This window comes from Octodon degus, unplaced genomic scaffold (assembly GCF_000260255.1).
Source record: "Octodon degus isolate 3935 unplaced genomic scaffold, OctDeg1.0 scaffold00074, whole genome shotgun sequence".
NCBI lineage: Eukaryota > Metazoa > Chordata > Mammalia > Rodentia > Octodontidae > Octodon > Octodon degus.
Genome location: NW_004524650.1, coordinates 12494038 through 12510089, shown reverse-complemented (window position 1 = coordinate 12510089; position 16052 = coordinate 12494038). Strand labels below are relative to the sequence as shown.

General features: G+C 39.0%; 1 protein-coding gene across 5 annotated transcripts in view; it reads left to right on the top strand.

Moving 5' to 3' along the window:
• LOC101564995 (guanylate-binding protein 1-like) overlaps positions 1 to 15385 on the top strand; it is a 121423-nt gene extending 106038 nt beyond the window's left edge. For 3 of the 5 annotated variants that reach the window (XM_004635766.2, XM_023720327.1, XM_023720326.1), the window contains exons 3-11: positions 2457 to 2584; positions 6303 to 6412; positions 6660 to 6856; positions 7467 to 7709; positions 8522 to 8802; positions 9378 to 9590; positions 10293 to 10395; positions 10597 to 10790; positions 14237 to 15385. In XM_004635766.2, coding sequence (XP_004635823.1) covers positions 2457 to 2584; positions 6303 to 6412; positions 6660 to 6856; positions 7467 to 7709; positions 8522 to 8802; positions 9378 to 9590; positions 10293 to 10395; positions 10597 to 10790; positions 14237 to 14356 — 1589 coding nt within the window. In that variant the 3' untranslated portion in view covers positions 14357 to 15385. The remainder of the gene's footprint in view (positions 1 to 2456; positions 2585 to 6302; positions 6413 to 6659; positions 6857 to 7466; positions 7710 to 8521; positions 8803 to 9377; positions 9591 to 10292; positions 10396 to 10596; positions 10791 to 14236) is intronic. The other 2 variants (XM_023720330.1, XM_023720328.1) reach the window with 2 other exon arrangements.
• The last annotated feature ends 667 nt before the right edge of the window (positions 15386 to 16052 follow it).

Genomic DNA, 16052 nt, shown 5'->3' with positions numbered 1-16052 from the left:
TTTTCTTATCTCTTGTTTTCATTTATTATCCTTTTTTTTAAACAAACATTTATTTGAGAGGCAGTATAGCAGTAATTGGTATGACATGACAAGCAGTACGTATTTAGAAGACCAGAATGGGCGAGGGAGTTGGCTCAATGGAATAAGCGCTTCCCTGGCAAGCGCAAGGACCTGAGTTCAATTCCCAGTGCCGCATAAAATAAAATAAAATAAAATAAAATAAAATAAAATAAAATAAAATAAAATGCCAGAGTGGCAGGCATTACAACAAGCATGACCTAGTATTACACATTACTAATTTCAGTGAAGTTGCTTAGTCACAGGTATCAGCGTATATAGTTGGTCAGGGTGAGAATCCTACCAATTAACTACTAGTTTCAAAAACCTGCTGAAGATTCTCAGGATCATTGCCTTAACCATCTTGTGCATATTAATGTAAGGCAGAATACCCCTATCATGATTTCTAGCTTTTCTCCTTGCCTTCTCTTTGTTGTCTAATCCTTAAATTCTCACTTTCCTTTTAGTTGATTTATACCTTTCTATTTTTATTTCTTCTTTTGTAAACTCCCAGATTCTTATGAAGATGTCCATATAGTAAGAGCTAGTTCCCACTATCTTTTGAGGATATAAAAGTTTCATTCATATTACATTTTTTATGTTGTCTGATATTTACATAATATACATTTTGCATCATTCCTATATGATCTGTTTCTGGCACTAAGTGAAATCACACATTTGCACAATCACCACTTCCCACCCTTTCCAGATCTCTCTCCTCCTCCCCGAGAGGATCTTTGCCTCCTTGAACAGCTCCCTGTGCACCAGCCCCACCTCCATCTAGGCTCTGGCTAGGAACTTGACTGTTCTCCACACACCATGCATGTGGAATCAGAAAGATGTGTGCTTCTGTGACTGTGGTTTTTACATTTAGTGTGATGTCTTTGCATTTCCCCAGTGTCACATTTGTCAAAATTTTCTTTCTTGTAATGCTCCATGATGTATGAATACTGCACATAAATTTCTTCATCCACTCATTTAAATGGGCGGGGGCTTTGTTTCACAACTATGCTGCTAGGAACAATATTGATGGGGGCATGGATATGAAGATGCTGATTCAAGTCCACCCTCGAAATGTCTCTGAGTGTACCACCACAGTTCATGGTGCTGGATCACATAGTAATTAATTTAATTTCTTGAGTAATCACTATCCACTTTTCATTTAATTTATGTGTGTGTGTGGACTAGGGATTGAACTCAGGCCCTTGAGCTTGCCAGGCAAACGCTTATTCTACTGAGCTATCTCCCATGCCCTCATTTTTCAGCTTGCTTGAACCATTTTATGCTCCCATCCAAAGTACATTAATGTACTAATTGTCCATACTCTGCAATTATTTGGGGTTTTTTTTCTCTTTGGTTTTGTTCATTTCCTTGTTGTCATAGTGGATGGGTGTGAAATAGTCTCTTGTGGTTTCCACTTAGAGTTCCCTGAATAACTAATAATGTTAAGCATCCTTCCCTGTGCTGCATGGCCATTTGAATATCATCTTTATACAAATGCCTACTTAAATTTTTTTTCCATTTTTTAAATCTGGCTATTTGTGCATCATTGTAGGAACTTGATATATTGCAGATATCAACCCTTCATCAGGTACATGTCTGCCGAATAGTCTCTCCAGTTCCATAGTTCTGCGTGTTGCATTTTTACTCTGTGAAGGTCATTTATTATTATTGTGAAGGTAAAATTTGAGGGAGAAATTTTTCAATGTTGAAGAACTCTAAGAAACTCTGCATTTTTTATTTGTTGTCTATACTTTTACTTTTCTTTCCAATTTCAGTACCTTATAATTCCTTCTCTAGTCAAATTATGTTGGATACGACTTTCATATCACCATTGAGTACAAGCAGACCAGACCCCTTTTTCTTGCTTCTGATCCTAGAGGAAAAGATTTCAGTTTTTGCCACGGGCTTTGATGTTGCCTATGAAGTTTCTTGGGTGGTCATTATTCGGTAGAAGTGGTTTGCTTCTATTCCAAGTTTCTTAAGTGTTTTGTAGTACTGGGTATAGAACCCTGCCAGGAGGAAGCTACATTCCTACGTCAACATCCTTTTTGTTGTTGTTCTTGCTGGATACTGAAGATTGAACCTAGAATCTCAAGCATGCCTGAAAAGATCTTTATTTGAGCTACTAATCCAACCCTTTGTGAAATTTTAATTTGAGACCAACTTCCAATAGGTTTATGAGGATAAGCTTAAGGTGTTAATTTTCCTGCCTCAGCCTCCTCTGCAATTAGGATTAAAGAATGGTACCAGCGTACTGACACGGTGCATAGTTTTCTTATCATGAGACTGCTCAATATTTTTCTTTCATCAGATAACAATCCACACTGTTTTGCCTCATGGTAAGTAAGGTCAGTGCTGCCTGAGGTTTTTGTTCTCATCTCCTCTGTGCTCCGCAGGCTTCTCTCTGGGTGCCACAGTGCAGTCTCACACCAAAGGAATCTGGATGTGGTGCGTGCCTCACCCCAAGGACTCAAAGCGTGCCCTAGTCCTGCTGGACACCGAGGGCCTGGGAGATGTTGAGAAAGTAAGGATGGATGGTTCCAGTTTGGATGAGTTCCTCATCTGGGAATATTTGCTACAATAAGCACTGTTTTCTTGTTTTAATTTATTTATTTATCTTTTTTTGTATTTTTAGTGAGGAGTCTACAGGGTACTCAGGGGCTAACTACTAGATTGGACTCATAGTGATTCGCATGTTTACAGCCTCCCAAGAGCTGGAATTACAGGCGCACATCACCATGTCCAGTCTCAATCAAAATCTCAGTGCGCCCTGGGGGCAGGGCCGGCATGGCAGGCCCAGGGATGTAACCCCGGGCTTTAATGCACTGAGCTATTTGGCGAGCCCCTCTTGTTCTTACAAACATAATATGTTTTCATTTTTTCCTTATATTGTAGAGACTCAGTGTAGGAGACAGAAATCAGAAAAAATATTCATAAGACAATCCTAGCAGAAAAGCAACATGATTAATATGAGGTTCTCAGTATTAACCACAATCTATAAACAATGCAAATGATCCTGGATGGAAAAAGAAAGCACACATATACTCAGTGTCAAGAGTCTTATCCTACTGCAGACTTTAAAGAGTTGGGTGTTGAAGCCTCGTCATTGTGTTTCATTTAGAAATCTAGTTCTAGCTTGGTACACCTAGCAAAGGATTTGTCTTCCTTTAGCTTCAGCTTTCTGATATGTCCTATACATGTAACTTTTTACATATACCTCCTAGTATTGTTTTAAACACCTAATAAGATAAAATTATAGTGTGTAATAATTGGTATAAAAGAACTACAAGGGAGGCCAGGGAGATGGCTCAGTGGAATAAGTGCTTCCCTGGCAAGCGCAAGGGTCTGAGTTCAATCCCTGGTTCTGAAAAAAAAAAAAAAAAAAAAAAACAGCTAATAAAAGAACTACAACTACTATAGACACACACTTATTTATTTGTTCATTCATTTATTTAAGCAGTCCCAGGGATAGGAAAGTTGGGCACATTAACACTGGCTTGTGTCCCTAGCCCTTATTTATTTCTTGTCTTGAGAACGGGTCTCACTAAATTTCATAGGCTGTCATTGAACTTACTCTCCTGTCTCAGCCTTGCATGTAGGTAGCGCTGGCATGCATGCACCACTCAATCAGGGTGTACAGCTCCTACAGGTAAATTTTGCTACCAATAGTGAAATTTTTTTTAAATTTAGACTTCTGTGAGGCCTAAGAACCTAGCTGTGCTTGCACTCTGCCTGGCTCCAGGAACCTACACGGTGGGGCAGTGAAGGAAGCAGTCCCCCCTGGCTCCTGCAGCTCTCGGGCATCAGTTACTGGTCCTGCCCAGAACACTACAGTTCTACTCTGCAAAGGTATATAGAAACAGCTTTGTGTGTCCATGTAACACCAGAAAATTGGAACTGAGCATCCAGAGGAAACCTTCCCCAACACTAGACCAGTCGTGGATTTGCAGACATCCTACAAAGAAATGGAAGAGGGCCAGACATTTAAAACAAGGAAAAATACCAAAGAGATGGGTGAGCTGCAAATTTTGTTTCAAAGCGATAATGCTGGAGCAGTGCTTAGAAAGGGAGGAAGAAGGGCTGGCCAAATAGCTCAGGGGATTAAACAGCCTGCAAGCAGGTGTAGGGGATGGGGTTTTGATCCCTGGGCCCGCCATACCAGCCTGGCCCCTGGGGCGTACTAAGAGAGCAATTGAGACTGAGTGTGGTGGTGTGTACCTATAATCCCACCTCTTGGGAACCTGTAAACAGGTGATCACTATGAATCTGATCTAGTAGTGAGACCCTGAACATCCTGTAGACCCTTCCCTAAAATACAACAACAAAAACTGAAAGGGAGGCAGGGATATTAAGGCACTCAATATGGACACAATGTGAGTGTTTCAGTCCCAGGCAGCAATAGCCTGAGTGTGCATTATCAGTGCAGGTACGGAAACAATTGGAGAAATTCTGAAGAAAATATCCCTACCTCGGAAGTTGGACTGCAGCTGCCATCACCTGCTGCAGCTAACCAGCTTCCACTCCAATCTGATGCCATGAAATGATTAATAACCAACCTATTAATGAAATGACTTTTACTGCTAGTGGAGATGTTACTTCATCAAAGTCTGGCAGGAAAAATTATTGTGGTAAAAGACATTAAAATTAAAAAAGTTGGAGAGAACACTCAGGCAACAATCACATCTTCTAAAAATGTTGTTCTCATTCTACTGACAGAGTTGTTCATATTGGATAAAGCCTGATAGCTTTTTAGAGTTCAGAAAAATCATCCTTGAACTAAAACCTGGGTCTACCATCAAAAGACGTGTGCAATCTTATGAACCAAATTTTTAAAATGAAACTTATGATTATGGTCTTTTTACCATGATATCTGCTAACTGCTCTGGACAGTCAGTTGGGTGAGAGGTGGTTGTGACAGAGTATCTCCTGGCCAGGATGGGCATTCGATGTTTCTCTCTAGAAAAGATTACGATGACCTAAGCTCTGACTGGGGATCACCGCCCATCCTCCTGGCCAGTGTGCCAGGGTACTAGTACAATTCAGAATCTTACTGCTCCACCAGCACCACCTAGAGGTAGAGATTGAATGGCCTATGATAGAAAAGACAACCTGGAGCCCATTATGATGGCATGGTTTGTTGCAGTGCTGATGAAACTTGAGATTCTGCAATAGGTGCAAGGAGCCATCAGAGTGGCTGATGACATAGGAGCCAGAGTGGCTCTGGGTATGACTATTCTTCTGCAGGAGTCGAGTCTCATATGGCAATCTAGGTGGATCTATTAGTACTACACAAGTAAATATTCCCATATATTAGGATGTATCTAATATTGGAAAAGAAGGTAGCAGATGATGCAAATCAATCATAAATCATGAAGTTTTATGAAAACTGATGAGCCTTTAGGAGGATCCAAAGATCAGATCATTACTATTACAGAAACACAGGACCAGATATAGAATGCACAGTATTGGCTATAGGACAGTGTGCAGCAGTCTGTAGGTGTTGAAGGATTCTAATGTAAGAAAATTTTTCTTTGTTATACTATAAGGCAATTTTCTGGAAATTTTTTCTAAGACAGTGAAGACCTTGAAAGTGTCCTCCATCTTTTTTCATTTTAATCTGCTTCTGTTTAAAAAGCCAGCCTTCCTCTGCTTCATATGTGTTCTGCATTTCAGATACAGTCAAATATTTTATGTTCACCATATGTAATGTTTGAGTTCCTCACAAACACGGGTGGGGAGACACAGAAAAACTAACATGGAAATTTTAAAACAGGCACAGAGTAGATTTTATTGTGCATTCATTGTTCATGGTTTAAAAATATTCCCACCATGTACTTACTATAAGGATATTATGTTGTGTTGTCACTGCAAACAATTGAGGGCGGAACAGGGAAGAAAGTGACAGTAGTCCACATGTCCCTGACATCTGTGCAGAGCAATGTGCAGAAGCATTTTATGATTTTTTATAATAAATTTAGTGAACACTAAAAAATCCTATGAACATTCACAGTTTTTCAGTTATCTGGCAATAATCCTTAAAAGGACCTGGAGACTAAAAATATGAATCAAAATTTAATCAAAAACTATTCAAAATTCAATCTTATAGACATTTCAGTTCAAGTTAGGCTTCTATGTAATTACTCTAACAAAACTAACTATATAATGATGCTGCTGCCACTGCTGATGTGCAGCTTGATATAAGGCTACAACATTCCTGAGGCCAATTTTGTTCTGCTTTCCAGGGTGACAATCAGAATGACTCCTGGATCTTCGCCCTGGCGATTCTGCTGAGCAGCACCTTTGTGTATAACAGCATGGGAACCATCAACCAGCAGGCCATGGACCAACTGCAGTATCCTTTGTGTGGTCCAGGAGGAGAGACCTGTGGGAGTAAACCAGCCCCACAGCTCTAGAGCCTGGTGCAGCCAACACAGTAAGAGAAGACAGAAGCAGGAAATCAAGTCAGGAAACACTCACATACCTACTAAAGAAATGACACTTAGGCTAAGGACAAAGGTAAAATAAAAGTTTGTGGATTTGTCAAACTAACATGGGATGAAAGGTCCCATTATTTTTGCCAGTTTTCCTTAGCACCTCAGCTATGTGACTGAACTGACAGATCGAATCAGAGCAAAATCCTCACCCAACAGTAATGAAGTACAAGACTCAGCTGACTTTGTGAGCTTCTTCCCAGACTTTGTGTGGACTCTGAGAGATTTCTCCCTGGAATTAGAAATAGATGGAGAGTCCAGCTCTCCAGATGCCTACCTGGAGAATTCCCTGAAGCTACACCAAGGTAATATGGATGGATAATTGGTGAAAGGGAACATCAAAATACTAGAAATTTTTAATTAATTTTTTTAACTATAGATTGTGGGTATTTTGTTTTGTTATGTTTTTGTTTTTACATTTTGAGCTTTCTATCCTATATAAATACATGTGGAAAATAATGGTTGATATCAGAATTAATACACTGAGTCTTAAAATAGTTTTCTCCCTTGCTGAGAGAAAAGTTTCTGTTTGTCACATTTGCTATGCTTAGTTTAAATTCATCTTGGTGTTTGTCATTTGTGCTTCTGCATTTATCCAAAGGATGCTGAGTGTAATTAATGTATACTTGAAAATAGATTAAAGCAGGGTAGTAACCCTAGCATAGTAGCCCAAGTTTTGGAAAAGTACGGGCAACAGACAAATGCTACTTACTGAGGCTCTGCTTCCTGTCTTGAAATAGACGCTGTTAGGAAATGATGAGCCCATTCATTTACATACTGTCTAAAGATGCTGCCAGGCTAAAGTCAATGAGTTGAGTGCAGAGGAAAGAGGCTAAAAATATGGACTATTAGAACATTTTCAAAAAATGCTTACCAATTCCAACAGTTGGAATACCCCTTTTTATCTTCGTGCAGGTACTGATGAGAAAGTTAAAAATTATAATCTCCCCCGACTCTGCATCCGCAAATTCTTCCCAAAGAAGAAATGCTTTATCTTCGATAGACCCGCTCATCGAAAGAAGCTGGCCCAGCTGGAGACACTGCATGATGATGAGCTGGACCCGGAATTCGTGGAACAAGTTGCAGAATTCTGCTCTTACATCTTCAGCACTTCCAGGACTAAAACTCTGCCGGGAGGCATCCAGGTCAATGGACCGCGTGAGTACCCTCCCTTAGCTTCACTCATTCATAAACCTAAGGAACAAGAAAAAAAGAATCTACTTTCTGGTTTCAGGTTTGTATATGTACTGTTCTCCCAAAGAAGTTTAAATGGTCTCAACTTTTCTAATACAGTTTATTAATCACCTTAATTCAGGGGAAAAGAGAGGAAAGGCCTACAGGAAAAAAGTATATTGCTTTGAAATTCAATAACCAAACTGGACTAGCAGTCTGTAATACAATAGCAACTAGAAAATATGATTATATATATTTAAAGGTAAATTAAATGAAAAAATTAAAACATTTCATGGCTATATTCCAAGCACACATATCCTCTTTTGCCTAATGACTATTGTATTCTTTTGAATAATGCTGTTAGTTTCAATAACCAAGTGGCAACAGCTTTTGATTGGGATAGCATTTCTTGTTCTATAAATAGTGACCAAATGCTTACTGTTATCAAAAATGATAATAGAGATATTAATAAAAGAAATAGAGCTCCAGTCCTAATAGTCCACAGACTTAAACCGGATGGAAAATTCTAATAAACAGTCCTATGTAGTATATATCCAGGAATCTTAGTCCTTAGTGTCCATACATGTCACAGGGGTCTCCTCATGAGAAAGGTCAAATTCAGTAGGTCTGAGAAAAGGCAAAGGTTTTGTATTTCTAATGAATTACCAAGTACACTGTTAAGTATGCCAATGAAATTTTGAGGGAAATAGAGGTAAACTGCTAAGCTCAGAATCACACACAATGGAGACTGTTTTCCACTCAACCTGTAACAGGCACCAATACCTCTTTACTTTCAGGTTTAGAGACCCTGGTGCAGACTTACATCACTGCCATCACCAGTGGGGATCTGCCCTGTATGGAGAATGCAGTCCTGGCCCTGGCTCAGATAGAGAACACAGCTGCGGTGCAGAAGGCCTTGGCACACTATGAGCAGCAGATGGGGCAGAAGGTGCAGCTGCCCACAGACACCCTGCAGGAGCTGCTGGACCTGCACGGGGCCTGTGAGAGGGAGGCCATAGAGATCTTCATGAAACATTCCTTCAAAGATGTTGAGCACGTGTTTCAAAAGATATTGGGGGTGGGTAATGTTTTATCTCAAGATAATATTGATTAGAATTAGAGAAGGCAAAGTACTACAAGAAACTGAAATAAGCATTCATTTTGAGCAAGAAAATTATCCTAGATTTCAAAATGATATTAGCTACCACTCAGTAATCATAATAGTAAAAAAATTGATGATTATGGACTGAAAATTTCAAAATATATTTCTCTCCTTGATTAGCTATAACAAAATCCATATCATTGCTGATAATATAATTACTAAACAGAACTTCTAATCAATTATGTGCTGTTATCCTGTTTGATAGTAAAGAAAATATCATTCTAAGTTATCTAATAAAGGCCTATTTTGAGGTCCATTTATTCCATGCAATCTTTCCTCTAATCTGAAATATTCAAAGTTCACTTCTAAAGTATGACATAATGCTCACAATCTTTATTCAGAAATTAAACTTTAGTAAATTTCAAGGTCACAAAGAAGCTTTATTTAAAAGTTTGGGTCATATTCTTTTTGATAAGTGTCATCAGGAACTCTGACTACAAAATGTTTTTTCTCTCTGGCTATTCATTTTCTTTCTTATTTTTGCATTAAAGGCCCAGCTAGAAAAGAAGCGCGATAACTTCTGTGAACGGAATAAGAAAGCATCTTCAGATCTTTGCTCAGCTTTACTGCAGGAAATTTTCAGTCCCCTAGAAGAAGAAGTGAAGCAAGGAATTTACTCGAAACCAGGGGGCTACCGGCTCCTTCTTCAGAAGGTGCAAGACCTGAAGAAAAAGTACCATGAGGAACCCAAGAAGGGGATACAGGTGAGCCACTCACCTGTGCGGTTGTGCCAGTGTCCACGTCAGTGCGACCAACTGTGATGGCTCAGTGATGTGCCCTACACAGTTTGATTTTCACTACTGCATTCACACTGTCAGTCGACGACACCCAGGAGAAGACTATTGTTCTAGTTCTGTCCTAGGTACTCTTCAGAGAGAGCACATTCAATTAAGAATGGAGCTCCAGGGAGACAGCTCAGTAGAATATGTGCTTGGTACTGAGGATTGAACCCAGGGTTCCGAGTTCAATCCCCAGTGTTGAAAAGAAAAAAAAAAAAAAAAGGAGTTGTCTTCCTTTTCACTGTCTGTTACCTTCCAGACCCACATTTCCTTCAATTTTTAATTCCTTCCTCTGATCTGCTGTCTCCATGAAACTTTCATTCTTTAGCATGCTCAGCCTGTAGAGACCACAGCACTGTGAGTTTTAAACATAGCACCTTCAGACTAAAATGGCACAAGTCTTTGCCCACAGACTTGCTATAAAGGACATTGACTCTTAGGGCACAGGGTGGGGTTTTACTGGCCTGCCTAGAGCACAAGGCCATCATCGTGAACAGAGAATCTTGGCCACCCGAATCCCCAGGACTAGGAGTAACGGTTCCTAGAGGGAAATACGCTAGGCAAAACACAGACATGAATGCTTATAGGCATGTACTACTGATAACCCTGTGTTCTTTGGTTTGAAAGGCTAACGAGGTTCTGCAAAAATACATGGATTCCAAGGAGGACATGACTAATGCCATTCTACAGACAGACCAGACTCTCACAGAGAAAGAAAAGGAGATTGAAGGTGAGGAGTGAGTCAAGAGGCTACTTGACCTCATAAGCTGTAAAGTTTAAATAATTTAAGTAAATCTGCTATTTTTAAACTGGACCAAGACCAAAGGTGTATTTCATTTTCCAAGGTGGTCAGAAGGTACAATATATAAACATATGTAGGAGCAGGTGAGGCCACCTAGTAATGCACGGATCTTTCTCTCATTCCTTTCAGTGCAACGTGTAAAAGCTGAATCTGCAGAGGCTGCCACGAAAATGCTGGAGGAAATGCAAAGGAAGACTCAGGAGATGCTGGAGCAGAAAGAGAAGAGTTATCAGGAGCATGTCAGGCAGCTGACCACGAAGATGGAGCAGGACAGGGCACAGATGCTTAAAGAGCACCAAGAGACTCTGGCCCTCAAACTCCAGGTACTCAGCTGCACCACCCGCAACTTTCTGCTTTTCATTTTCTCTCCATTCCCCCTGATCACAAACATGGGCAAGGAGACTATGAATCCCCACAAAGGACCTTGTGCCTGTTGACTCCTGTGCACTTGCCTCACCTGTCTGCTGTCCCTGTCCAATCCTTGTCTTCCCTTGCAATGCTGTCCCATCAGTGAGCATGTCCTTCCTTCACAGAAGCTTTGTCTCATAGGCATCATGAAAATATTTTATCTGCTTTATCTCTTGAATATGAATATGGAAAATGGACCTGTTCCCTCTTAAAAGAAACATCAGTTCAAAAAAACCTTCTTTAGATCATCCAGTTAATGAAGTATCTCTCTTTATAACACGATCTTTTCTTCTGTCCAGTCTGTTATGAGGTTAACACTACAGGGATCGTCATGAGCAAAATCTCTTCAAACTTCACACCACTCTGGCCTGTTTTCTCTACTTGGTCCCAATTTCTGTTCCCTTGGGAATTCTGTACAGAAATCCCCTAGAATTCTGACTGGCTTGCTTATCACCTGTCAGTCCTGTGCAAGACTCTGGGGGCTCCGCTCAAATGTCCTAAACTGAGATCAAGACATTTCGTCTGAACTTTAGAGTATTTCATTTCTGTGTTATGTAAACATGTTATTGGGGACCTGGCCAGAGTTTTGAGTCTGACCCCATCTATCTGGATTCATTTTGCCATTTACTACTGAAAGCATAGGAACACCAATAAAACTGGAATAATGAGTTTATTTACAAGTTGACTAAGGCAGGACAGCTGGTGTGCATTTGTCCCATATACAGAAGTGCATTAATTTACAACAAGGGTAGAACAAAGGCCAAAATGAAGTTAGATTCCACTACTTAATTGGTTGATAATGGGCCCAGAAAAAATGGTGGATAGCAGGTTCTGCCAAAGCCTTCTTGGTGCCAGAACTGGAAAAGTGGGACCTAGAGAAATAGCTTGGTATTAGGAAAAAAATGATAGGACTAAAAATAGTTACATATCTTAATTCAAATCTAATTTACAAGAAGCATTTGTTTTCCTCCTAAAATTTCCTTGTAAAGTTTGAAACTAATTTTTGTCAAAATTCTGTATTTTATGAACTTGTCACTTACAGCCTGATAAACTTAACTGTGACCTTTAAGTAAAAAGTTAGCTATGAATTATGTTTGTAAATGATTTTGTTAATTAAATATGGCTGGTTCCCTTCCCCCATTATGAGGGATTGAATGCTGGTACTTCTCATTGCACTGTATCTCCAGTTGTTTAAAAAAAAATTTTTTTTTTGAGATAGCAACTCACCAAGTCACTATCTCACTACTGTGCCCAAACTAGGCTTAGATTTCCAATGTTTTGTAGTGGTCAGAGTCCTGCAATTACAGGTTTGCTCAGCTGCACATAGATTTTTAAAAGGTTTGTGCATTTCTTTCAAGACAGACAAAGTACTTTGAATCAGAAAAATTTAATAAATTAAATTTCATCATAAGAAATTAATTTTGCTCTGCAAAAAAAATACCAATAAAGCTATAAATAAGATGTACCAAAAGCTGAAACAAAATATTTTCTTTTTTGTTGTTGTCATTTATTTGTTTGTTTTTGCGGAGCCAGAGATAGAACTCAGGTTCTTGCATTGCCAGAGAAGAGCATTTTCCACTGACCGTCTCCCCAGCTGAAAGAAAATATTTTCAAGTCACATTATCTAACATAGGACTTATATACAGGAAATGTAAAGACTGCTGATTCATAGTAAGAAAACAAACAAATAAAATCCCAATTGAGAAATGGATTAAAGGATTGAGAAGTCATTTACCAAAGGAAATACTTGGTGTCAGATAAGTACACCACTGATCATTAGTAAAATGCAACATAAAATACTGCTAGGAAACAGGCACCCTTATTCTACTAGAATAAGGGTGCACTAGTTAAAATTATTTCCCCTACAACTAGAGGATCCCCACCCTCACTCTGCATTCTTTGTTCCAAAGACAACTGTTTAGGGAAATCTCCAAGGACCCCTTTGATAATGTCATTATACTTTTCCAAAGAGCATCGTCAATCCTCGGCCCTTTGCATGCTGCCCACCACCTTAGTGTATGACCTTTCAAATCCCTATTTACCTAATTTGTACTTGTAGTGCCACTGTCTGCTTGCTGGGAAGTGAACCGTATGAGGATAAGAGTGTTATCTATCTGTTGGTGACTGCCATGCAGTGAACATCCAGTACATCTTGGTCTCGTATTCTGCCCGTCCCCTGTGAACCTTTTGCCCCATGGATCAGCCTAAATGCCCCATCACTGTTTGCTGACCTCATTTCTTCTCCTACCCTGCATAGCATAGCCATCTTTACACAGGAAATTTTATTCTTTGCTTACACTCCATTTTTAGATTTTAAACAATTCCTTAAAATAGTTGTTCTTGTTTTCCCTTCTTTACATTACTCCCTGATGCTGCTTACCCTAGGATTCCTTTCTAGCCTGCCCATCATCTTATCCACATGTCTCCTCTGAATCAGAGCTTTGTCAACTGTAAGCAGAAAATTTGAGCAACCAGAGAATCCCTGGCTTCCTATCTGGGTGTAACTGCATTTGGGTGAATCTCCTTGACTCTATCCAGTGCTTAGGTTATTTCTTGGGGATCTTTCTACTTTTTCTAAAATAGGTACAAGGGCCAGGGAGATAACCCAGTAGAGTAAGCGCTTGCCTGGCAAGCACGAGGTCTTGAGTTCAATCCCTGGTTCTGGGGAAAAAAAAAATGAATCTGTGTAAAATAGGTACCTATATTTATGAACTTTCTTACAACTGTTTTCATTGTCTCCATGGGTTTTGCTATGTTAGATTTACATTATCATTTGAATAGGACTTTTAAATTTCTTCCCTGACTTTTTCTGTGGCCCAGTGAATACTTAAATGTATATTCCATCTTCATGTGCTTGGATAATTTCTAATTTCTTTTGCTGTTTCTAGTTCTATTTCACTGTTATCTGATATGATACAGACATTTATTATAATTCTTTTTGCAAAAACATGCTTTCATACCTAAATGATGGTATATGTATAGATTGGATGAGTTCAGTGTGGTGCAGAGAAGAATGTGTACTCTGCTCTCATTGGATAAGATACTGTGTTGCAATCAGTAAATCCATTTTTTCTATGAGGTAGATAAACTGATTGTTCTTTATTATTTTTTTGTGTGGTTTACATCTCTTTTTATGTGGGTGGGGTATTAAAATCCCCCACAGTCTTTGTATTAGTATCTTTCTGCCCCTCTGATCAAGTAGTCTTTGCTTTACTGAAGTAGATGCACCTATATTCAGTGTATACATATTTACAATTGTTAAATCTACCTGGTGAATTGTTCCACTTACCTTTGTCTAGTGACCTTTTATCTTCTAACTAGCTTTTGTCAGAAGTTACTTATATTCCACTTGTCTTTTTAGGAACAAGAGAAGCTGCTAAAAGAAGGATTCCAAAAGGAGAGCAAAAAACTTCAAAAGGAGATAAATGACACGAAAGACAAAATCAAAAAAGCCAAAAGTGGTGGATGTGTCATACTCTAAAGGCCAAAGGAAACCAGCTGTCCTGCCATCCTTACCTATTCAGGGCATAAATAACAAAATTTTAGATTTGAAACAAGTATCCCTTCAGTTAATGCTACTTAAGTCTTATTACTACCAAGACCGGCAAAGACATGGAATACAATACTTAAAGTCAACTTCTTTTCCTTAAATGAAATAAATTTTACACCAAGATAGATTTTACCTCTGTAGTATTTTGAAAAAGATGAGGCTTCAATGTGGTATTTTTATACATGTGCTAACTTGTTCTGATATCTCAAGGCCTGCATTACTCTCCATTATACCTCCCTCATCATCTCATGCGTTCCTTCCATTTTCTTAAGGGAGTGACTGTAGATGCCACGTTGTCTATTACAAATGCGCAGCTCCTTCGTGCTGGACCCTTGCTTGTCCCTGTCCACTAGCTGAGCCTGGAAATCATGTTGGTCCACCAAAGTAGGAGTAGAAGAGCTGTATGCACACCCAAGCAGGGGATTTTAGGGGATTTTTCTCTTAAGATAGGCAGGAATTTGAGTAGAAACTGTTGTGGATAGTCTTTCAAAATTCTGATTTTTTTATTCTTTTGTGTAAACATGAAGAAGTTGGATAGGGGCCTCATGCAGTCCTTCCTTTTAAAGGTTTTTAAAAGGACCGTTATGCTTTTTTCCAGAGCAGCTGCACAATTTGACACTCTGAACAGCAGTACACAAGGGTTTCAGTTCCTACACATCCTGCAAATACTTGCATTTTGTTTTTTAAAATCATTATTCAAATGAATGAGGTGGTATGTCATTGTTATAATTTTAATTTACTTGATCATGATGAATAAATTTAATATTGTGGACATTAATTTAGATAGAAATATTATCCACAACCATTGTCATAATCTGCATTTCCTTGATGACAATGAATAAGGTCAAGTGTCTTGTAATGTGTCTTTTTGATATTTCTGTCTTTGAAGAAATACCTATTCAAGTCTAAGTTTTTAATCAGATTGCTAGCGTTTTTCTATATTAAAAACTCTCTGCAAGAGTTTGTTACATGCTTGAATATTTGTCAGATTGTGTGCTCATATGGTCCCTTGGTCAATTGGCTGCCTACTCACTGGATTGACTGCTTACTTTGCTGTGCTGACATTGTTAGATTTCATAGTCATTTTTGTTATTTTATGCCTTAATTTCCTCATATCTGAGAAAGCACAGCAAACACTAATGTCATTTACTGGTGCATTTTATTATTAACAAGCGTTTCCCCAGGTTATGGTTCTGAAGGTGCCAGCATTCACATCTGGTGGTGATCTTATTGTTGGAAGATTTCCAAGGTGGCACTGTGCCACCAGAGACAGGGAATGTGCCTGTTAATTGTTCTCTCCTTTTTCTCTCCCTTTTCTTGTGAGCCAAGAGGTATAATCACTGAGGCCCCACACTTATCATTTTCATTAAAAATCATAAACAGCTCCTGTCTCTGAACACTATGATCAGATGCTGTTTTCATTCTCTCAATATCTTGCAGCGGGGATAAAATTTCAACATAAGAGGCGGTGCCAGTCACTTAAGCTATATCCAATCAAAACAGCAGTCACAAAGCTATTCTGTCCTTCATTCTAGCAATTCTACAGGATTAGATCTAAGGTTTAAATCTTACATCCCTTTTGAATTCATTTTGTGTACGGTATACCATGTGTCTACTTTCATTCTTT